Source organism: Ictalurus punctatus, chromosome 20 (assembly GCF_001660625.3).
Source record: "Ictalurus punctatus breed USDA103 chromosome 20, Coco_2.0, whole genome shotgun sequence".
NCBI classification, from domain to species: domain Eukaryota; kingdom Metazoa; phylum Chordata; class Actinopteri; order Siluriformes; family Ictaluridae; genus Ictalurus; species Ictalurus punctatus.
In genome coordinates, this window is record NC_030435.2 from 8,946,124 (window position 1) to 8,971,274 (window position 25,151).

The window sequence follows — 25,151 nt, forward strand, 5'->3', positions numbered from 1 at the left end:
GTCATATAGAGCACTAGAATAGGTTCTAGAATGCCATTATTTTAAATCCTTAATAGGGTCCATGTTCAGTGAACTGGAAAGGCATTTGGAATATAGCCTGACCGTGTATTTGTGCAGGGCTTCAATAAAACATTATTTCTGTGTGAAGGCAAGTGGAAGATGGCACCCACGTTGACTGCACTAAACTGCAGTGGAAAAGTAAGCTCAGAAAAGTAGAGTGAGCGAGTTGAGTTGAGCCGAGCCATACCGTGCAGTGGAAAAGTGGCTATTTATTCTTGGTGACAGAGCCATTAGTGCAAACATCGTTACAAGATGTGTAGCATCTTGTCACAGCCTGACGGACAACCAGACCTCTATATCAACCCTCTCCACCACCACCTACATCCACCCAAACCCTGCCTTCCATCATAAACACCCATCCACTCTAACCCCTCCCATCATCATGAACACCCACCCACCCTAACCGCTAAGCCACCACAGCCCCATCTCAGCTGGAAGCTGATGTGGTTTGCTTTTCTATGTTAAGGTTACATAGACTTGTGTCCAACATTGTAAACAAAAAAAATGTAAGTCCCTTGCATTAATGAATCAGCTGTTTCAAACCTTATCCCTGTGTTCCTGTGTTACCATTAATGTATATGATGTTGCATCTAGTTATTAATTTTGCTAAATATTTAGCATCTTAGCATCTGTTTATTAATTTATTTTTTGTTTTGTTGTCAGAAAGTCATGTATATAAGAATGGTGGCCTTAACTTTTTAGATTTCAACAATCATACATTTAACTTAACTGGATTAAGCATCAATAATAATAATAAATAAATAAAACTCACTTCTTTCTGGAATTTTATTGACTCCGCCCACATGTGTCACCTCGCCCCATCGTCCAGACTGCACTCTGGCGCTACTCCTGAATTTTGACTCCCCCGCCCCCAGGTTCTCAGTATAGTCTGAGTCACTGATACTTTGCTGGGCTGAAATACTCTTTCTGGTCTGCTTGCGTCATGTTAAACCAGACCGTTTATAAGAACAAACCTCTAAAAACATACAAAGCTGGATATATTGGAGGAATTGAAAGCATCCTCTAGTTGATTTCGTCTTTGGAGGTGCTTCACTCTAATTTCACTTTGCGACTGTTTTTCGTTTGCGCTCAGAAAAGCTGGTAAGCTGGCCATTATTATTTTGTTAGAGCACGTCATGTGGGATTGTAGTGTTTGTATGTAGAATGTAGAGACGGTAGCTGTTTATTATTAAGCCAGATACATCATGTCTTTTCGCTTGATACTGTTGCAGAGTTTTGGTTTACGTATTATTAAGTTCATATTACTACAAATACTATAAAATACAGTGTTTGTATGTACTTCTATTCACAGCACTATTGTTGATTGGTCTTTATATTCTATATTCTACTCCACTGTGTCTTTCTGCCTATTTTAGTGACTATTTTATTTTCAACTAAATAAAAATATAGACTGATTTTGAGATGCACACACCCGAGTTAGTAAGTTTATTTATTTTATTTTTACTCAGTTAGCGATTGGTCATTGCCTTGTATTTGTGCTTTAGCATACTCCTGAGCAAATTCTAAAGTATGTCAAATACCTGCTAAAATGATTGTCTGATAGCAACACTTTTTTAAAATAATAATTTCGTAAGAGGACAAAGAAGCAGACAAAAACACACCCAGACACAAACCTCCAACAAAAAGTTCTGATTTTATTTTTAGGTAGTCTAATTACAACTGAGAGATTCTCTGAAACACACACAGGCGCGCACACCTCGCTGTAGTATTGTAACGATATAATCTGGGACGTGAGCAATTAATAAAACTCATGAACCCAATGAACTTCTCTACAGGACATATAGAAATAACAGGAAGTAGTATTGCCTCCTCCCACTTTGCCAGCATCATCTCCAGTGTTGTCAGCCCTGTTTTACCCCTCCCTTTTCCTGCTTCTGTGTGCTTTTGCTCAAGCCCCATCAGGCCCCCCTCATTCTCTTTCTCTTTCTGCACTGATAGTATGTGAAATGTCTGGGTTATTCAACAATGAATTAATAAACAATGCATCATTTATCGCATATTTTGTGCAGCTTTGCATATCCAAACATGGAAGGATCAATTAATTACAATACCCATTGTAAGCATATTACTTAATTATATTTCACACAGAATTTTAACACATCATTAAATAACGTTTTGTTTGAGATCGTGGCAGATGGGGAATTTATACATGTCTCAGGTTTTTCGACAAGAAACACTTCCGCATAGGATACATCTGTGTATCCTAGCTCCTAGCTCTTCTGGAAGTTTCCTCACTCCTTGTTCCTCGCCTTCTCGCTCTGCAGTTAGAGAATTGATTTGTCCATCAAGATGGTTGACTTTGATCGATTTCCGGGTCACGGGCTGAAGAACGGTAGAGCAAGGAAACAAGGAAGCATCAATTTGAGTATTGAGCAAGGTTATTATAGTTTTGCATTTTTCATTAGTTTTTATTTTGTTTTGACTTTGTTTTCAAATTCAGTTTAGTTTTAATTTGTTTTTAAAGCGGGTTTGCTAGTTTAGTTTAGTTTCTATTTTTTAAAAATGCTTAGTTTAAGTTTTGTTTTTATTCGTTTTAGTATTAGTTTTAGTCTTTTGTAATATTGGTTATTTGTCAAGGCCAGAAAAAGTATTGTGTAATAAAAACATCATACAATTTTACAAATATGTATTCAACAATAACACCAATACATAAAATGTACATATTGGCACAAATATGTAGTCTAGGGCGCAACAGTGGTAGCTTGGCAGTGCTGGGGCTTGAACCCCCGATCTTCCGATCAGTAACCCAGAGCCTTAATCGCTAAGCCACCACTGCCCCATCTTAGCTGGAAGCTGATCCAACATTGTAAACAAAAAAATGCAAGTCCCTTGCATTAATGAATCAGCTGTTTCAAATACAGCTTTTCAATATTTCGAGTGTGTCTGTCACAATGAGCAGCACCTTGTCTTCTCCTATACCCCATGCATCTAATGTCTGATCAATGCAGCGAGCAATGGACTCCCCTGTGTGTGGGTGCTCCAATTGGTGCAGTTTAAGCAGAGCATGGTGAACCTGGCCTCCGGGCGGATGATAAAAACAAGCTGACACACCCATGAAAGATGATGTTAATCCTCTCTTGCTCCAACCATCTACACATAGGGTCAGCTTCCTCGCATCCTTAATGATCTCTTTTAATTTCTGCTTTGCTGTATCCATCTTATCAAGCTTGGCATTCTCCTTTACCTTATTAAGGTAAGCAAGATTAACCTTCTTGTGCGCGCTTCTCAAATGTACTTTCAAATTCGTCAGATTTTTCCCTTTAATAAATTGTCCACATATTTCACCACCTTCCACTGCAAGGCACTTGCTTTTATCTGACACACAGTCATATTCAAAGTAATCCCAAATAGGACTCTGCCGCTTTCTTCCGACTGTCGGTACTGCCATGATGCCAGGTGAGCAGCATGGACTATGCTGTGTTCAATTTGACATGGAATGTTGTAATTTCTGTGTCCCCAGTCGGAAATTTCAACACTGAAAGATATTTGCTCTATGAAAGACATTGACAAAGATGAAAACTAAAGACATTTACGCTATAATTGTATTTTATTTTAGTTAGTTTTGCAAACAATTTTAGTAAGTTATCGTTATTTTTATAATGCCTTACAAAAGGTTTCAAAAAGTTTTATTTCAATTTCAGTTAACGACAATTCACACCTAGTTTTCGTTATTTAGTTCGTTTTCATTTGTGATGATAACCTTGGTATTGAGAAGCACCAATTGTAATTCACTGATTCACTCCTCCAATATTTTTGATCACTTGACAAAAAATGGGAACATGTGACTGTTAAATTGAATGTTTAAATAATTAATAGCTCTGAATGGCTACTCTTGGTTTGAGCCCTAGGTTTTGCTTGTGAAGACTGCATTTGTTGTTAAAAAAGGATAAACCAACATGAAGACCAGAAAGCTGTCTTTGGGAGAAATGCAAGCCATTTTGAAACTGAGAAAAGGGGGGAAATCTATCAGAACCTATGCACAAGTATTGGGCATGGCCAGTACATCAAGTCCTGAAAAAGAAAGAAACCACTGATGTACTAACAACCAGACAATTAACAGATCGGCCAAGAAAAACAACAGCAGTTGATCATAAACATTGTGAATGCTGTGTTGTAACACCCCCCCCCCCCCCCCCCCCCCCAAAAAAAAAAAAAAAACAGTTAGTGACATCACCAACAGTCTTCACAGGGCAAGGGTGAACGTATCTCAATGCACCATTCAAAGATGGCTTCAAGTGCAGAAATATAGAGGCCATACCACAAGCTGCAAACCACTCATCAGCAGTAAGAACCAGAAGGCCAGATTGGAATTCACAAAGAAATACAGAGATGAACCACAAAAGATCTGGAACCAAGATTAACCTCTACCAAAATGATGGAAAGGTATGGAGAAAGAATGGATCTGCTCATAATCCAAAACATAGAAGCTCATCAGTCAAGCATGGTGGAGGGAGTGTCATGGTTGGGCTTGCATGACTGCTTCTAGAACTAGCCTACTAATCTTTACTGATGAAGTAACTCATGATAGTAGCAGCTAAATTAATTCAGAATTCTACAGAAATGGAGTATGTCTTCCAATTTAAAGGGTCATGAAACCTCCCTCTTTCAGTTCAAGTCTACCTCATTGTTTTTGAAAAATGCAGCTTAAATGGGCTTGAATGGCTGTGTGAAGAAGGGAGGGGGAGGAAGAGGGGGGCGAGCCTTCGGAACACTCACAATAAAGATGGATAGTGACAAGGTTTGCAGATGAGGCAGAGGACTTCTCTCCTCCTGAAATGGAGGCTAAATGGAGACACAATAGATAGCAGTGCAGGTCCTCTGCCCCTCTATTTGAATCATTAGCCCCTGGCATGACTATGGAGGAAAACCTAAAACAAAACTGGAGGCAGCGCGGATGAGAGAAATGTCGGAATGGTAGCTAGCTAATAGGCTAAAGCTTTTCACTAATAAAAGGGGGACATTCAGCGCGGACTCTTGTTGCATAGTTTTGCACTTGACTGCCTGCAGAGCTTTAAGCAGTTTAATTAGCTCAAAAGGCAAGTAAAACCGTCATGGTTAAAAATTAGACACTTCTCTCATTTGAAGGGATGGAAAGGTCCTCGGAGCTGAGTACTGCATCATTGTGTAGACGCAAACTGCTTTCATGAGCAAGTCCGAAGTCCACCTTTCTCCAATTCTCACAGCTCTCCCGAATAACTCTGAACTCTGACAGCACTGAAACAAACACCTGAGACCCATTTGGACACCTCTCTCATCTACTACATCCGTAGGAAAGCACCACTTACTGTCATGAATAATTAAGAGACAGCATCTTCTCATAGAATAAGAACACGCAGGCTCATGAATAATTATGAGACACTGACACCTCATCCAAGTACTATAGTACATTGCCATGTCACTGCCTGTGAAGTATGACACGACGAGATTTTAAACCCGGAAGACGAAAATAGTGGAAAAAAGTTAAAAAATTAAACAGTTTTCTCCTACAATTAAAATTAATGGATGTGAAGACTGTATTTTATGATGTGTGATACAAACCACCTCTGTTAAAATCTCTTTAAAGAGAATTGCATCCAATATGATTGGGAGGAACTTCATCATGCAGCAAGACAATGACCCAAAAAGCAAAAAGCCAACACAACTAAGGACTTCATTAGGGGGAAAAAGAGAAAGGTTTTAGACTGGCCAAGTCAATCACCTGACCTTAACCCAGTTGAGCATGCATTTCACTTTATGAAGAGGAGACTGAAGGGAGAAACCCTCCAAAACAAACAACCGAAAGAAGCTGCAGTACAAGCCTGGAAAAGCAACATAAAAGAAAAATGCAACAGTTTTCTGATGTCAGTGGGCCACTGGCTTGATGCAGTTATTGCAAGCAAGGGATATGCAACCAAATATTAGTTTATTAGTTTTATAGTGTAATTTACTTTAAGACTGTTTAATTTGCTTTAAGACTCTGTTCCAATACTTTTGCTCACCAAAACATTGGGTGGTCTGATACCAAAGGTGCAGTGTTCCAAGTTTAACACCTCTAGATGTAAATATCAGGAAATGAAAGCTAAAATTCGGATATATCGTCTTATATTTCTCTTCAATCTCAAATCCAAATGTCTTTAAAGGAGACCTATTATGAACCTTTTTACAAGATAGTAATATAAGTCTCAGGTGTCCCCAGAATGTGTCTGTGAAGTTTCAGCTCAAATACCCCACGGATCATTTATTATACCATGCTGTAAATGCCCCTTTGTGGGTGGAAGCAAGAAGTTTTGTACTTCTTGTGGCTGAGAAGTACAAAACAAATATGAAAACAAAATAATACATTTGAAAACAAAATAACAAATTATAAACACAATTGCAAATCTGAAAACACAATGACAAGTCAGACAAAATGGAAAAGGTAGGTATATTTTGCGAATGGATTACTTACCATCGATTGGACGACACATCTGTCAATCAAGATATACAGGAAGTACAGCAATTTGTGCGTACACATGTTAATGTTTTGACACATTAAAATAGAAATGTAACAAATCTTTGACGTGTCCTCTGATCTGTCTCCTGTTAAGTTAATATAGTAACCGCATAACATCATCAAGTTTTACACGCAAGTTGTGTTTCTGCTGAAGCGCTAAGCACATTGTCCGGTAGCCGAACAACTGCATTGGTCCACGCAGCTCTGCTCTTATAGCATTACTTACTTCATTTAATGGGAAATAGTTTTTACTTCTAAACAGACCTGCGTCATTTAGGTGTGTTTTAGAGAGCGCAAGCTAATGTCATGCTGTATTAACAGCATATCCAAAATCAGGGCATATGAATGTCATACCTCAAAGTAGCGCTGAATAAATTCCATTTTCCCCTTTCCTGCCAATGTAAACTTTTATTTTCTAAGATTTAAAGTTTTGCTACAGACAAAAAATGGTTTAAAGTAAACACAGAAGTCCACTAATGTACAAGAAACCAAGTTGTTTACAATTTCTTACTTTCTCTATATCTTGATTGACAGATGTGTCGTCCAATCAGCGGTAAGTAATCCATTCACAAAATATACATACCTTTTCCATTTTGTCTGACTTGTCATTGTGTTTTCTGCATTGTTTTGTTTTTAGATTTGCCATTGTGTTTATAATTAGTTGTTTTGTTTTTGGATTTGTTTTGTTTTCATATTTGTGATTTGTTTTGCACTTCTTGGCGACCAAATTTTTTATGTGTGTCTCTTTTAAATGCAAATGAGCTGCTGCTCCCCGCCCCCTTTCTGGAAGAGGACAGTGCCGTTACAGCTCGTGCTTCGGATACTAAAATTATTCGCACAAAACGTACATAGTTTTCAAAAAGACAATCGCCTTACTGTATTGTGCATAAAAAAGGTGTGGTTATGAATTATACAGACAGGAAGCGTTTTCGGGTTAAAAATGACGACATAGCTCTGGTCTCCGTGAATACAATCCAAGACAATGGTAACTTTATCCGCATTAGCTGTGGAATATGCTAACAAGCACATTCGGGAAAAGCAATTTGCGAACATTCACAAAATATTGTGGGATACTTGCGTCTTCAACAAACCTTATAACCACCTTACTATATGTATATGCATCTACATGGTATATGCACTTACCTAATGCAAGAAAGCTGTGAAATAAATGCTGCATATTTCACCAACATTCACACACATGACTTTTGTTCAATGTTTGTATTATTATTATTATTATTATTATTATTATTATTATTATTATTATTATTATTATTATTATAAAAGAACAACAATAATAATGTTTATTATTATATAATAATAATTTGGAATGTTTTTCATTATTTAACAAGGCACACATTATTATTTTAAATATTAGTAATAAATAATACTATTTATTGCTATTTATTAAATATATTATTTATTAATATTGTCATTACTACAGTGCCCTCCACTAATATTGGCACCCTTGGTAAATATGAGTAAAGGAGGCTATGAAAAATTCTTTTTCAACCTTTTGATCTTTTGTTCAAAAAATTCACAAAAATACTCTCATGCTCTCATGGATATCAAACAGTTGCAAACACAACACAGGATTATCAAAAAAATCTTTGTTAAATATAGATGTGCAACAATTATAGCCACCCCTATGAATTCATATGAGGGAAAATATATTTGAAGTATATTCCCATTGGATATTTTAATTTTTTTTTTTTCTGTTATACCTGGGTGACTGGGGATATAAATATGGGGCAACACATAGACCAAATTCCCTTAGTCATTCATAACTATGGGTAAGACCAAGGAATATAGCTGTGATGTACAGAAAAAGGTTGTTGAGCTTCACAAAATGGGTAGTGGCTATAAGAATATATCAAAAGCATTGAAAATGCCCATTTCCACCATGAGGGCAATAATTAAGAAGGTCCAGCAAAGCTTAAAATGGGCCGTGGTTGGATCTTTCAGCAGGATAATAATCCAAAACATGGTTTACTGAGCACAAAATCAAGGTGAAACCTATAGAAAACCTGTGGGGTGTACTGAAGAGGTATATGAAGAGGTCATATAAAAATTAAGTGAAAAACTGACAAGTATCTGACAAGTACTGATAAATCTGTGTATGTGACAACAATCTCTCATATTCTTCACATATCTGGGCTATGGGGTAGGGTGACTTGACAGAAGCTCTTTCTCAAAAAACATCCAAGCCCAACTAAATCAGCCCAAACCATGTGGCAATAAGTGGAGTTGTCTGAGACAAATTTCAAAACAAAAGGACATCATACCCACGGGCAAGCATGTGGGTGGCAGCATCATGCTTTAGGGCTGCTTTTCTTCAGCCAGAACCACAGGTTTTATCAAGGTGAAGGGAATCATGAATACAAATACCAGCCGATTTTGGTGTAAAACATTCTGGTGTCTGCTAATAAGGTGAACATGAAAAGGAATTTCACCTTTCAGTATGACAGTGAAAGCATACTCCCAATTTAACAAATTGATTTCATAACCAAAAGAAGATCAATGTTTTAGAATGGCCTAGCCAGAGCCCAGACCTGAATTCAACTATCTGTGACTACCTTTACGAGGACAGCAGTAATCTAATTATTGACCTTACTCTGAGTAAGATAATAATGTGATTAAGGTGTTTACATGAGTCACTTTTAGAATACTCCTGTCATGTTCCTGTTTTACATGTTATCGAACATAATAGATTCACAGCCCGCGTCATTACGTCACCGCACCACGCCGTAACTTTATCAACATACAGTTCGTCTTCGTTATGGTACCATATACAGTTTTGGGTCTTTTTATTTAATTTTTTTATGAACGCTTTAAGTGCAGTTAATTATTTGTCATGTTATACATGCTAATAGACAACTGCTTGAAGCCGTGGGCTGCGTCCCAAACCGCATACTTACCTACTATATAGTAGCCGAGATACATGTATTTTTCCCCACTACAGGTCCATAGTAGGCAATTATGTGGTTTGGGATGCAGCCGAACTCTCTTGTTCGCTGTAAAACATAAAACTGCCGTGTGTGATTGTGTCCTGTCGCAAAATGCGGTGAAAACTCTCACACGACCTTCACAATGTGATTAAGGTGTTCACATGTCTGTAATACACGTCCATAATGTGACTAAAACAGGAGTACTCCACCTGTCTTATATTCGATTATTGCTTACTTTGAGTATGACCTTAATTAGATTAAGGTAAGTAAAAATTGCTGTTTACATGGTAGTTTCTTAATCAAAGTATGGTCTTAATAGGGTTAAGAGTGGATTATTGTTGTCCATGTAAACGCACTGTGTGGGTGACCTGAACCGGGCTGTGCACAGGAGATGCCCTTACAATTTGATGGCTCTAGAATGTTTTTGCAAGAAAGAGTGGGAAGATATTGCCAAGTCAAGATGTACCTTGCTGATAGTCTTTTAACCAAAAGACTGAGTGGTGTAATAAAATCAAAAGTATTAGTTTAAGGGGGGGTGCACACTTATACAACTAGGTTATTGTACATTTTTTCCTTTTTTTTCCCTGAAATGTTTCTGATTTGTTTTTCACTTTATTTTTATACTTTTCAATTGCATATTAAAGGTGGGAAAAGACCTGACATGATTTATCCCGATGTATTTATTTTACTTCACAAAAATCTGCCATTTCAACCTGTGACCTTTTTAATAAGAAGTGTAAGTGTGAGTGTGTGTGTCTGTGTATGTAGACTGTGTGTTCTTATGATTAGGGCACGGGTCTTCAATCTTGGGACTGGTCTGGGTGCAGGTTTTCATTCCAACCAAGCAGAATCCATACCTGAGTCTATTGAAGTCAAGATTAACTGATTAAACAAGTGGAATTAAACAGTTGTGGCTCCTGCTTGAGTAGAATGAAAATCTGCACACTAGCCTTTTGTGGATAAGATTGCACATCCCAGGATTAGGGTTTCATGTGAAGATAAGATAAACTTGCCTGTGTATATATTTTGTAGGCTGTACAGCAGTAGGAACTATGGATATATTCTTCAGAGGAACCACAACAAGTTAGTATGATATCCTCTCCTTTTTTCCTTTCTTTTTTCTTTTTTTTTTTTTTACACACACACACACACACACACCGATTGAGTATAGTAGTAATGTTGCTATATGTCTATATTTGTTGTAGGTTCCCCTATAAAAACCAGGAATACACAGGGACGTCAGCCATCCTACAGGTACAAACCAGATGCCGTGTAATACTAATAATATTTACACTCACTAGCCACTTTATTAGGAACACCTGTACCCCTGCTTATTCATGCTGTTATTCAATCAATCATATTTGTAAAAAATAAACATATTACACAATTTTGTAATTGTACTGAAAAACAAAATCTGAAATATCAGTTATTCATAATACTTAGTTGAAACAAAATGAAAGATTTAAGTCTCCTTCAGTACCAATGCTACAGGCTTTTGTACACATGGATATGGATTATCCATGTTATATTATTTCATCCTGTCAGCCAAATCTGTCAAGCTCTGCCAAGTTGGATAGGAAATGTCACTGTAATGCTATTGTCAGCTATGTCCCAAGATGTTCAGTTTTAGGGCTCTGGCATCGCATCTGCTGTGTGTGTTGGTTCATTGTTGTGTTGCTTAGTGAACCTTCACTCGAGTGTGAGGTCCTGGGCATTCTTGAGCAGATTGAGGAAGAGTCTCAAACTTAGTTTCAAACTTCATCCATTTAAGTATGATGGATGCGATTGTGTTCTTCTAGGCTGTCAAAGCTGCACAAATATTTCAGTACTCTTTTCTAGATCTGTGCCTTAACATAATACTGTCTTGGGTCTATACACCATCCACCTTTAAATATCTTGTTTTTGTCATGTCAACACTGGAAACAGCATACAACTACAAAACCCAGAACACAACACAGGCTACAGATATGGCCACCACAGACTACAACACCCACAGAAACTGTCATGTTCACGTTTACCAGTATATTGATCACATACACCTGAACTCATTCACAGCCACACAGTACATAAGGACGCTTACATCAACCAGTCATTGCAAAGTATATGCTCTGTGTTTTCATACCAGTCATTACCAAGCCTTATACTTGGCCATAGTCTCTTCTGGTTTTGATATCTTTCCTGGTTTCACGTTTTTGCTCTTTGTCTAGCCCTGTTTATCCTGATAGTACATCGTCTGAACTTTGCCAGTTATCTGACCTTGTTTTTTTTTGTTTTTTTGTCACACCTTTTGGATCTATCTACATGCTTGACAGATAAAACTTTTGTCTACCTGCACCTGCATCCGTATCTGCCACCTGACAGAATACTTCGCCATCACATGGATGCAGCAGGTGCTCCGGAGTGGCATCAGGCCAACACCTGCACAGGGCCAAATCATTGAACAGCAAATAACCATACCTAATGCCCAGCTAGCACAGTTCTGTACCACCATGTCGGCTTCATGAGCGGCTTCAGCAGAAATTTTCAATTAAATTAAATTTTATTTGTATAGCGCTTTTTACAATAGACATTGTCTCAAAGCAGCTTTACAGAAACCACCCTGCTTCTGCTTACACATTTATAGCACACCCGGGAAAGTATACTAGCGAGCCTGCAGGATGCAAAAGCTTCCTACTCCAGTGTTTACTCTACTTCTCAGGCCAAGAGAGTTCCCAAGCACACCAGATCACTCAGTTCATCAATTTACTGACTGACAAAGCGCTAGCATGGGCAAGTGCTGTATGGTCCCAGTGAGTTCAGTACATGGCTTTATACAAGCACTTCCTTCAACTCTTCCACTCTCCTGAAAGCAAGGAGACCCCTTAGCCTGAAGCAGGGGAGCCTAACTACTGCTGAGTAAGCCTTGATCTTCCACAGGTTAGCTGCTGGAAGAAGCTGGAGTGAAGGTAGTCAAAGCATATTGTCAGGGGCTCAAAGCAGGTATCCTGGCCTACCGGGATGACCAAGCCACCCTTGATTCCCTTATTGACATGTCTATTCATCTATATATCATGCTTCAGAACCGAGGAAGAGTCAAAGGCGTGACCATCCTGATTCCTGAAATCCACCCCACAGAACCCACGCAACTCAACCAAAACAAGCTAACCCCTGTGGAACACCAAAGGCATCAGAAGGATAAATTGTGCCATCACTGTGGCAGTCCTCAGCATCAAGTAGCACAATGCTCATTTAGGCCATCAACCAAGGCACCACATCTGAATCATGACTGAGCTCCCTCCATCTCCCTCCCACTCAGTGAGTCACTCCAGGTTGAATGTTGACTTTGTCACATGTGTGTTTTGTTTTGGTTTATGTCCTGTCTCCACCCATGTCTTGTCATTGGTTGTCTCCCTAATGTGTCATCATTGTTCTCACCTGTTTTTGTTTTCTTTTTAATTAGCTTGTATATTTAAACCCTTGTGTCGCTGTGCTTCTGTGCAATTTCCTTTCAAAGCCGTCTTTGATGGCTCCCTAAGCTAGAGGCCAGCAGAGCAGCCTCCTATGACCAAGTCACACCTGAGACTGATTAGTCTGCCTCCCACTCCATTCTCAAGCCTGAGGCCAATGTTATAGACCCCCATGTTATGCTCTTGCCAGAGGCACACGGTGTGGTCTCCTGCACCATGCTACTGCCAGAGGCCAACAGTGCAGCCTCACAGCAGATTATTGAGCCCTTGATTTGTTACATCAGGTGTCCTTGAGACAACACCTGTTTTGCATATTTGTGCTGTTGTGAGGGATTCTATTCAGGGGGTTGAATAATTTAGAAACTGGAGAAATCATTATAAGTTGCATTTTCAGTTGAATTTGGGGAAACCACTTGAAACATTCATTGTGTTGAACTGTTTCAATTGCTTTTGTTTGATTTGTTCATTGCAAACAGCTGAAAGTCTGTAAATTTTGACAGTAAACCTGATTTGCAATGGGGGTTGAATAAATTTAATTGCAACTATGTACGAGTTCCAGTTTACGTGAACATGATATGAGCAAAGCATAAGGAAAGATAATGTACTCTGCTAACCTTGGTTGGTGACTTCAAATTTGCCTAGTTAGAAAAGTTTTACATTTTATCGGTCTCTCATTAACTGGAGGCTACAGCCTGGAGATTGCTTAGGATGGTACTTTGAAGTACCATGAAACTTTTGGACCTCAATTCCACATGGACATTCTCACTGTGGTTGCTGGGACTACAGTTGCTGCTATGGCCTTAGGACTGCAATTACCACATGCAGTTTTGCACTCGTTTCTCTTTTGGTGAACAGTGGACTAGTTCAACCAAGACTTCATGTTAAAACCATAATGAACTTTCTTTTACTTTTACACTATCTGTTGTTACCCAGATGAGCATTGGTTCCCTTTTGAATCTGGCTCCTCTCAAGGTTTCTTCCTCATATCATCTTAGGGAATTTTTCTTTGCCACCGTCGCCACCGGCTTGCTCAATAGGGATTAATCCACAGACTTAAAATCTACAATCTGTATCTTGTATTTCTATATTTCTGTAAAGCTGCTTTGAGACAATGTCCACTGTAAAAAGTGCTATACAAATAAAATTGAATTTAATTGGTAGTCCTACAAACAGTCACAACAGCAAGTTTTATGATCAATCCAACTTTTTTGTAGTGTATTTTTGTAGGCTTCACAGTTTTTGAAAGTAACTAAGTAATTAGTTATTTGCTGGAGCCACATCACCTCACATTTACCCCTTGTCAACCAAAGAGACTCAAGCCATGAATGAGTACATTGAGGAGATTCTACAACAGGGATATATATTCGCCTCTCAACATCACCAGCATCCACCAGTTTCATTTTCATGAAGAAGAAAGTGGGTGGTCTTCGACCATGTATTAATTTGAGAAACAAGATCAACATTGCTTAGGCTCCCCTGCTTCAGGCTAAAGAGCCTCTCACCAATCTCCTAAGCATAACTGTCTGCTTTTCTTGCTCTCCGATGATGCGGCCCTGTGCCGCCAAAGCCTGACGCCACTCCAGAGCACCTGCTGCATCCATGTGAAAACGATGTACGATCAGGATAAACAGAGCTAGACAATGAGCAAAAACATGAAAACCATAAATAAGATCAAAACCATAAGAGACTATGACTAAATACGTGGCTTGGTAATCTCAATACATGCTGTTGTATCTGCCGCCTGATGGTTTTTTGTTCTGACATGCACTGTAGGCTATGGGGCATTATGTAGAGATATATTGAGTTGACTTTTAAAAATATATTTTAAAAAGTGAATAATCTTTTTACTTTGAAATTAATTTACAAAACCTTTTAATGATTTTTTTTTATTTATTTATAATGTGTTAATGATTTTAGACGGGCTCTTTAGTGACTGCGCTGCAAAAAATGACAGCAAGTGGAAATACCTTGAACATAGTTAAATTAATCTAGTATTTCCTATTATAAGATTACAGTAAACCAAATATAAGTTTATGAAAGGTATTTCAAGCCCCTTGTACCCATTTCAAACTTGAAATAGTTTTGTTCTATTGGCAGATAATTTGACTAATTTTAAGCATTTATTTCTAAAAAGAAGCAGAATTTTCTGCCAATGGAATAGGAAAACGACAAGCTGGAAATGAGAAATGATGTCTAGAAATGGTTTAATGATCTTATGTGTGGTTTGTAATCTTATAATAAGAAATATTAGATAAAGGTAACTATATTTAAGATATTTTCACTTGATAAGATGACTTTTTTGCAGTGTAAACACGTTATGAGCATATCTGCATGTCTCTTTATGAGCTTTTGTGTGTTTCTTTTTTTTCTCTTCCTCAGTTTTGACCCATCATTCCTCTCTGATACTTCTTATGAGTGTTTCTCCACAAATCCGGAAACAGGCTTGGTGCATGTGTGCCGTCGAAGTCCACGCCTACTTGCAAATGGGTACTATGTACTGACAGAAGACAGTGTTGTTACTAACGACCAGGGTAACCTGACCCTCACGCCAACACAGACCACCATTTCCTACAAAGAAAATCTTGCTCGGTCAGTAACGGTGAGAAACTGTATGTGAGTGTGTGAATGAAGACACAGACAAAGGAGATAGAAACAGAGAGAGGAAAATGTACTGTGAACCTTTTACTTCTTTTTTTAATGACATATCTCAAATGTCAACAAAGTTTTTCCAAATGAAGTTTACATTTATGGCTTTTGCCAGACACCCTTATCCAGAGCAAATGACATAGATAAAAGGACATTTCATTTTACATTTAAAGAGTTGAGGGTTAAGGTACTTGCTCAAGGGCCCGGCAGGGGCAGCTTAGCCATGCTGGAATTTGAACTTGTGACCTTCCAATCAGTAGGCCAATGCCTTAACCACCGAGATACCACTGACCCAGTTGAAAGAGACATATGAGTTTGTACAGTCATATTTCTGTATGGCAAAGCTCAAATATGGCAAAAATAGAACATAATTGTAAGAACTACATAACTGTGTTACTCTGGTGTGGATGGGTGCAGAGGAAGACGCAGGAGGCAAGCAGAATGTCAGCAGAGGTCAGGGTACATGTTTGTCACCGCACTTTTTAGCGCACTTTCCAAAACTCAACATAAAGGGACAATTCAACGATAAAGGGGACACCACTGGCTCGCTAGATTTGTCCCAATCAAGGTCCACGTTCTGTGCATGTGTGAATGTCCTGCAAGCTCCACCAGCATTGACACACTCTCTGTCAGTTAGTGGAATCATTAGCCATGCTTCCATCTAAGTTGCGAATTTAACTTATGCGAAAAATTGGAATATCGCATAAAACATTTGTGAATAAAGCACCTTTTCCATCCAATGTGTTAAAGAGAACAAAATTGTCACTATCAGGGAAACTGGCACAAAGTATTAATACAAATGCAAGTTGTTCCAACCTGAGAAGCCACTGTGGCTCTTTATTACAATATAATAAATTACTTGTGCTTCAGAGCATGCAGACAAAACACTATTACAAACCTCAGCTTACCTTGCAATCGGAGGTGGATGCCTGATATTTGGGAACAGAATCGAGAGATTCGTGAGATAGTTCCGGGAGATAATTATACCAAATCATTTCGATGACAGACTTTGGCTCAGATATTTCAGGATGACAAAAACAACATTTGAGATGCTATGCGACAAGATTTGTCTGCTGATTAGTCCAGTTATGCCGATCCACCGTACCCCAGTTCTGACAGAAAAATGCATTGCCATTGCGCTGTAGAAGTATGATAAATCCACTGAATATCCAAACATTAGCCAATTATCCAAACACATGATTTGTTGAGGCAAAGTTATGTAAAAAAAAAATTTATGCTCATCGTGGAATTTATTCAGTAAATGTGTTTCCATCATAGTTTATGCACGTTTTCTTATCTTATATAAAAAAAAATCCATCTCAATTGAAAGCATAAGTGTTTTTTTTTTTTTTAATGTGCATTTTGAAGACTTTATTAACATCTAGTGTTTCCATCCAAGATGGAAACCTGGCTACTGAAAGCTTAAAGAGACACACAAATAATAGGCAGACACCTAGCAGTAATAAACACAGGTGAGTATCTTCACGTGTTACCTGCCAGTTCAACACACATCCTCTCTGTCCACAGTTTATGCTTGACCACGCCCCTGCTGCCACAATATCTTATACTGTATATTCAATAAAGAACAGTCACATCAATGGAGGCAAGCAACTGCAGGCAAACACAAAACTGAACTATTTCTTTGCTGAGGACAAACAATAGTTGTCACCTTGTGACTGTGATCTCATATAGGTAGCCTTTATGATTACAGCAAGTAGAGTTAGTCTGGGAGGGCTAGCCTCATTTAAATCTACATACTTCTTTGGTCCAGCCACTATTTAGGAAAAAGGTTAAAAATAAAACAGGATATTTATTTATTTATTTATTTATTTATATTTTAATTCAGACAAACAAGCCTGAACAAGACTATACAACACTATAACTAAACTCACTGTAACTAATCCACTGAACAAAAGGAGTGAGTACTTGGAAGTAACCATTACCAATCAGTTCACCTTAGTGACTGGTTCAAAAGGTTCTTTGTCTACAACACATATCTAACCATTAAAATATTCCTAGAAAGTTGGTCTTCAGAAATGTTACCAGCAGATATTTTTTGCCAGGTCATATGCCAAGATATAATACAGTGGTGCTTGAAAGTTTGCGAACCGCTTAGAATTTTCTATATTTCTGCATAAATATATCCTAAAACATCATCAGATTTTCACACAAGTCCTAAAAGTAGACAAAGAAATCCCAATTAAACAGATAAGACACAAATATTATACTTGGCCATTTATTTATTGAGGAAAATAATCCAATATTACACATCTGTGAGTGGAAAAAGTATGTGAACTTCTAGGATTAGGATTCATTTGAAGGTGGAATTAGAGTCAGGTGCTTTCAATGACTGGGATGACAGTCAGGTGTGAGTGAGCACACTGGTTTACTTAAAGAACAGTGATCTATCAAAGGCTGATCTTCACAAAACATGTTTTGGAAGTGTATCATGGTATGAACAAAGGAGATTTCTGAGGACCTCAGAAATAGAGTTGTTGATACACATCTGGCTGTAAAAGGTTACAAAACCATCTCTAAAGAGTTTGGACTCCACCAATCCACAGTCAGACAGATTGTGTACAAATATAGGAAATTCAAGACCATTGTTCCCCTACCCGTGAGTGGTCGACCAATAAAGATCACTCCAAGAGCAAGATGTGTAATAGTCTGTGAGGTCACAAAGGAGCCCAGGAAAACTTCTAAGAGGCTAAAGGGCTCTCTCACATTGGCTAGTGTTAATGTTCATAAGTCAACAGTCCAAGTCCAAGAGCAACAGTTACCGGAAACATTTACTTGCCGTTATTATACTGAAAGCAAATGTTCACATGCTTTTGCAACTCACAGATATGTAATATTGGATCATTTCTTCAATAAGTGAATGACCAAGTATAATATTTTTGTCTCATTTGTTTAATTGGGTTCTTTTTATCTACTTTTAGGACTTGTGAAAATCTGATGATGTTTTAGGTCATATTTATGTAGATACATAGAAAATTCTAAAGGGTTCACAAACTTTCAAGCACCACTGTATGTGGCTGCTTACATTTTCAGTCAACCATCACCAAACAGCACAAAGGTGCAATACAGAGTGATCGCATCCAAGCTGTTACAAAATGTGTACGCTGCCTTAGAGCCACTGTGACGCCAGGGTCTTTGTGTACTTATTTATCTGAGCAATTGGTTGTTCTTAGAACAGTCCAACTCACATGTGAGGCATCTGCTCCTGATATTGAAAGTGGAAGCACTAGGGTCAAAATTCAATAACAAATAGTCACTTCACGCAGAAGAATTAGTGAGGTCAGGCACTGATGATGGTCAAAAAGGCCTGGAATGCAGTCTGTGTTCCAGTTCATCCCAAAGGTGTTCAGTGGAGGTCAGGTCTCTGTGCAAGCCACTTGAGTTCTTCCACTCCAACCTTGGCAAAAAAAAGTCTTTAAGGTCCTTGCTTTGTGCACAAGGGCACTGTCATGCTGGAACAGTTTTGGGCCTCTTAGTTCCAGTATTTCCAGAAATCAGAATAATTCTGAAAATAAACATTTAACTAAGAGAAATTGTAAATAAATATAGAATAACAGATTAGACAGATGTGATATAAAGAAGCAATTTTATTAGTACAAACTTTGTTATAGATTTATATTTTATGACTTCTACATTATCAAGTCAGTACAAAAAACATTTTAGATTTCCAAACATAAATTTTGAGCATAAAATTAAATATAACAGGAAAATGTTTGTATGTCAGTAAAAAAAGCAGCATATTATGCAAGAGACCACTTTTCAGACTGCAAATATTATGAAGGCTTCTGGGTTCCCTTTCAAAGGGAACTCCATGTTGCGTTAGCTGAGAGCTGTGGGAAGCGCCCTCGCGAGTGACTGATATCTGAAGCTTGTGTAACATCATGCCTATTTATAGGCCTGCCGTGATCAGGTGACGTGGCATTCAAGCGCATGACGTGATATATAAACAACACCTGTGAAGCGCGCCGTCAGCCTTATTATCTTCAGACAGACTGCATGTCGTTCTTTGTATAATGCTCGTAAGAAGACTAATTTCCTCTATCTTTTCTTTTTTGTCCCTTTTAAAAAATAAAAAGGAGAAAAGTAAGAGGGAGAGAGTTCAGAAAGTGTGTTATGCCTTGCTCCCGTTTCATCACGGGGAGGACTGCACACTTTCTGTGTGAAGTGTCTAGGGTTGGAGCACGGCAGCCCTCGAGAGGTCTGACTGTGCGCATTGTGAATGCCTTATAATTAGTCAGCTCCATTTGCGACTCGCTCTCTTCTCTGAAGCCGAAGCAAGTTAGGTTTCAGAGCCTCATGGATCTGGGCCGGCCTCTGCCTCTGAACCTCAGAAAAGTATGCTTTCTCTGGTGCAGTGGACAACTTATCTAGGGGTTATAAGGATTCTACTATGATGAGGGCATTTCTATCCCTAACATGCGTAGGGTCAATCCTATCAACATTGAGCAAGATAAAGCTGGATCTTGGCATCCCCTCCAGTATCTACAAGAAGAGACTGTTGGAGCTTTTGCACAGGAGACTGTTTCAGTGGTGGCTGAAAAGATGGGGATTTCATCTGAGGACAAAACCTCTGAGAGTAATCAGTGTCACGCAGCGATGCCTACGTGCTCTGAGAATTTGGAAGTGTCCCCGGTTTCTAGCCTTGGGTCACAATCTAGGGGTGTCTCCTTATCGCAAGACGGTAATGACAGACACCTCCCTCACGGGCTTGAGCACGGTCTTAGACCGCTGTCCACCTCACGGTCTCTGGAGCAGCCCTTATCTGGAGTGGCATATAAAATTGCCTAGAAATGCGAGCCATATTTCTAGCACTGAAATTCTTTCTTTATTTTTCTTTCTTTCTTTATTATTTAGTATGTGTAGCTCATACAGTCAAAATGTTATTGCATTTTTATTATTTTTCTCTTTTGCAAAATGAAAAATCATAATTTTATTTTTATTTTAAAATTATAATAAAACTGAGATTTCAAATTCTATTTGCTATACTTGACAGCAATAATAATCTGTATCATAGTACATTTGGTTTTACATGTGTAACTCATAAGCAATGTTATTGCATTTTAATATTTTTTTTCTTTTTTTAAACGAAAAAACCCTTGATTATTTTCAAAATAGAGTTGTCGTTGATAAGAATAATGGAGTATAATATAGTGTGAATGATAATTTTATTTCATTTCTATTTATTTACAGAAATTCTTTAAGCACTTAAAAACAGCATTTTGCTGTAGTTGCTAAGACTAACCCTTGGTTTTATATGGCACAATAATTTTTATATGTGTAATAATTAGGTGTATCATTATTAATATATACGCTATAAAAAATAGACAAATACTTTATCCATACTGTATCCTAACACTACAATAAGTTAGATATCCTGTGAAGTAGACGATTATAAACTTAGTAGAATCTTATACAGTAGCCCAGGTCATGCACTTTTTAGACGTTCCCTTCCTGACTCCATTACTATAAAGCACTGATAACCTGCATTTCCCATAGATTGGCTTCTGCGGGCTTGAACGGGAGAAAATGTAAAAATATATTCAGTTGTACTTGGTTCTATGTCCTCTCAACACTCATTAGTAAGACAATACACATTATGTTCTTTTTGTGTGTTTATTTCTTGAGAAATAGAAGAGAGAAGCTCGAATGTGCAGCAAATGTCCAATATAAACCCAATTTTAACGCAGTGTGCCCGGTTTACAAAACTGAGGGCACGGATTACAAATCTGAGGGCACGGTTTACAGATGGCTGTATTTTTTTTCTTACCTGACACTAGGGGGGCTCCGTAGGTGACTGACTTGGCCATTGCAGAATATTCCACTTCTGCTTTGAAAAACTCCTGGATTGCTTTCGCAGTATGTTTTGGGTCATTGTCCATCTGTAAAATTAAGCGCCGTCCAATTAACTTGATTGTCTGAGCAGTATATTCCTATACACTTCAGAATTCATCCAGCTGCTTCTATCTTCTGTCACATCATCAAACCCAGTGCCATTGGAAGCCATGCATGCTCATGCCATCACACTTCCTCCACCGTGTTTTACAGATGATGTGGTATGCTTCGGATCATAGGCCATTCCAAGCATTCTCCATACTTTTTTCTTCCCATCATTCTGTTACACCTTAGTCTCATCTGTCCAAAGAATGTTTTTCCAGAACTGGGATGGCTTTTTTTTGATGTTTTTTTGGCAAAGTCTAATCTGGCCTTTCTATTCTTAAGGCTTATGAATGGTTTGCACCTTGTGGTGAACCCTCTGTATTTGCCCTTGTGAAGTCTTCTCTTTATGATGGACTTGAATAATGATATGCCTACCTCCTGGAGAGTGTTCTTCACTTGGCTGGATGTTGTGAAGGGATTTTTCTTAACCATGGAAAGGATCCTATGATCATCCATTACTGTTGTCTTCCGTGGATGTCTAGGCCTTTTTATGTTGCGGATCTCACCAGTGCATTCTTTTTTTTTCTCAGAATGTACCAAACTGTTGATTTGGCCATTCCTAATGTTCCTGCTATCTCTCAGAAAGATTTTTTAAAAAAATTTGCAGCCTAAGGATGGCCTGTTTCACTTGCATTGAGAGCTCCTTTAACTGCATGCTGTAGGTTCACAGCAACAGCTTCCAAATGCGAATGGAATCAACTCCAGACCTTTTACCTGCTTAGTTGATGAAGAAATAACGAAGGAATAGTCCACACCTGTCCATGAAACAGCTTTTGAGTCAAATGTCCAATTACTTTTGGTCCCTTGAAAGAGAGGGGGCTATAGATTAAAGAGCTGTAATTCCTAAACCCTTCCTATAATGTGGATGTGAATACATTTAAATTAAAGATGAGAGACTGCACTTAAGCCCATATTCATTATTTAACTGTAACTTGAATGTTTTGGTAAACAACCAAAATAACAAAACTTGTCAATGTTCAAATATATATGGACCTAACTATATATATATATATATATATATATATATATATATATATATATATATATATATATATATATATATATATATATATATATCAGCAAAAAAAGAAACGTCCTCTCACATTCAACTGCTTTTTTTTTTGTCCAGCAAATTTCTTAACATGTGTAAATATTTGTATTAACATAAAAACATTCAGCAACTGAGACATAAACAAGTTTCACAGACATTTGGCAAACAGAAATGGAATAATGAGGCCCTGAACAAAACGCGGGGTCAATATCAAAAGTAACAGTCAGTATCTGGTGTGTTCACCAGCTGCTTTAAGTACTACAGTGCACTTCATCCTCATGGACTGCACCAGATTGGTCAGTTCTTGACTTTAATTGCTAATCTGGTTAAAGTCATACTCAAAGTAAACACAAATTGAATTAAGACAAGCGGAGTACTCCTGTTTTAGTCGCATTATTGACGTGCATTATAGACATGTACTCACCTCAATCACACTATTAATGTCATGTGGGAGTTTTCACCGCATTTTGAGACAGGACATATACACACATGGCAGTTCTCAACCGTTTGACGGCAAATAAGAGCATTACTGCGTCTGAAACCGCGTACTTACCTACTATATAGTAGGAGAAATACATGTATCTCAGCTACTATATAGTAGGTAAGTATGCAGTTTCAGACGCAGCCCATGGCTTCAAGCAGTCGTCTATTAGCACGTACAGCATGACAGATAATTAACTGCACTTGAAGCTTTCGTAAAATTAAAAATTAAACACCCAAAACTGTGTATGGTACCGTAACGAAGACGAACTGTATGTCGATACGTGAAATTCTGGAGGGAACGTCGGATGGCGTGTGCCATTAATTGATCGATGTTCTATAACATGTAAAACAGGAACATGAAAGGAATATTCTAAAAGCGACTCATGTAAACACCTTACTCACAATATTGTCTTACTGAATGAATGCCTTTTTATTGTCACTATACATATGTACAATGAAATTAAGAGCCACTCCTTTTTGTTCCATGCAAACATGTACATTCAATAAACAAGAAGAATAAACAGATAAATACACAGATAAATAAACATGATAAATAAACAAGATAAATAAACAAAATATACAAGATATGCAAGATAGATATTGGGGTGGATGGGGGAGGTACTATGAAATGCACAGTTTTGAGACACTATATACATATGCTGTGAACTCAGTACATGTATTTGTTTATAATGGTAATTGCTTTCGGGAAGAAACTATTCTTAAATCTACTAGTCCTTGTTTTGATGCACCTGTAACGTCTCCCTGAGGGCAACAGATTGAACAGGTCAAAGCCAGGGTGAGAACTGTCCTTAATGATGGTTTTTCCTCTGCTGAGGCAACGGGAAGTGTAAATATCCATCAGGGAGGGGAGAGGGCAGCCAATGATCTTCTGTGCTGCTCTTACTACTCTATGAAGCCTCTCCCTGTCTGCTGCGGTGCAGCTACCGTACCACACCGTGATACAGTATGTCAGCAGGCTCTCGACGGACGAGTGGTAGAAGATCAGCAGCAGATTGGAGTCCGGTGTGGACCTTCTCCACACACTCACCATTAATGAAGAGGGGGGCCAGCTCAGTGTTGTGTTTTCTGAAGTCTACAATAAGTTCCTTGGTTTTCTTGGTGTTTAGAGTCAGATTGTTCTTTGAACACCAGGCTGCCAAGTTTAGGACTTCCTCTCTGTAGGCTGCCTCCTCTCCTTTTGAGATAAGTGCGACCACTGTGGTGTCGTCAGCAAACTTGATGATAAGATTATTGTTGTAGTCTGGTCTACAGTTGTATGTGTAGAGACAGTACAGGAGGGGGCTCAACACACAGCCCTGTGGAGAACCTGTGCTCAGCGTGCGAGTGGAGGAGAGGTGGGGTCCGAGTGTCACTGTCTGGGACCGGTTGGTGAGAAAGTCCTTTATCCAGGCACACGTGAGGCGGGGGAGGCCAAGGGTGACCAATTTGGTGACGAGAATGTCCGGAATTATTGTATTAAAAGCCGAACTGTAATCCACAAAAAGCATCCGGACGTAGCTCTGTTGCTGCTCTAGATGTCTCAACACGTAGTGGACAGCTACGGCGATAGCATCCTCTGTGGATCTGTTTGCACTATAAACAAATTGAAAAGGATCGAAATCTGGGGGGAGGTAGTCCTTGATGTGCTGAAGAACCAATCTCTCAAAGCACTTCATGATAACTGGAGTGAGGGCCACAGGACGATAATCATTCAGGCTAGTGGTGGGCGACTTCTTTGGTACTGGGATGATTATGGCTGATTTTAGGCAGGCCGGGATGACTGCTTGGGCCAGGGAGAGATTGAAAATTCTGGTAAAGATGTGGGCAAGCTGGTGGGCACATGATATGAGCACGTTACCAGGTACACCGTCTGGGCCAGCAGCCTTCCTGGGGTTCACTGCCAGAAACATCCGTCTGACATCGTGTTCCCTCACAGTAAGTAGAGTGGTGCAGGAACCAGAAGGGGATGGAGGCAGGGCTGGACTGGTACGGGGGGCAGATGAGGGTGGAGGTGGGGCTGGAGCAGATGAGTGCTGTTGTTGTGATGTTTCAAAGCGAGCAAAGAACCAATT

The 25,151-nt window shown here is 38.7% G+C and overlaps 1 protein-coding gene across 3 annotated transcripts in view; it reads left to right on the top strand.

Annotated features, from left to right (window-relative positions):
- The first annotated feature begins 936 nt into the window (after nucleotides 1-936).
- Nucleotides 937-25,151, top strand: part of tmem71 (transmembrane protein 71) — a 36,875-nt gene continuing 12,660 nt past the window's right edge. For 2 of the 3 annotated variants that reach the window (XR_001815840.3, XM_017496226.3), the window contains exons 1-5: nucleotides 937-1,161; nucleotides 7,088-7,106; nucleotides 10,531-10,581; nucleotides 10,704-10,752; nucleotides 15,324-15,533. Coding sequence is in view for 2 of the 3 variants with exons in the window: in XM_017496226.3 (XP_017351715.1) it covers nucleotides 7,088-7,106; nucleotides 10,531-10,581; nucleotides 10,704-10,752; nucleotides 15,324-15,533 (329 nt within the window). In the remaining variant the exon portion in view is untranslated. The remainder of the gene's footprint in view (nucleotides 1,162-7,087; nucleotides 7,107-10,530; nucleotides 10,582-10,703; nucleotides 10,753-15,323; nucleotides 15,534-25,151) is intronic. The other variant, XM_017496227.3, reaches the window with a different exon arrangement.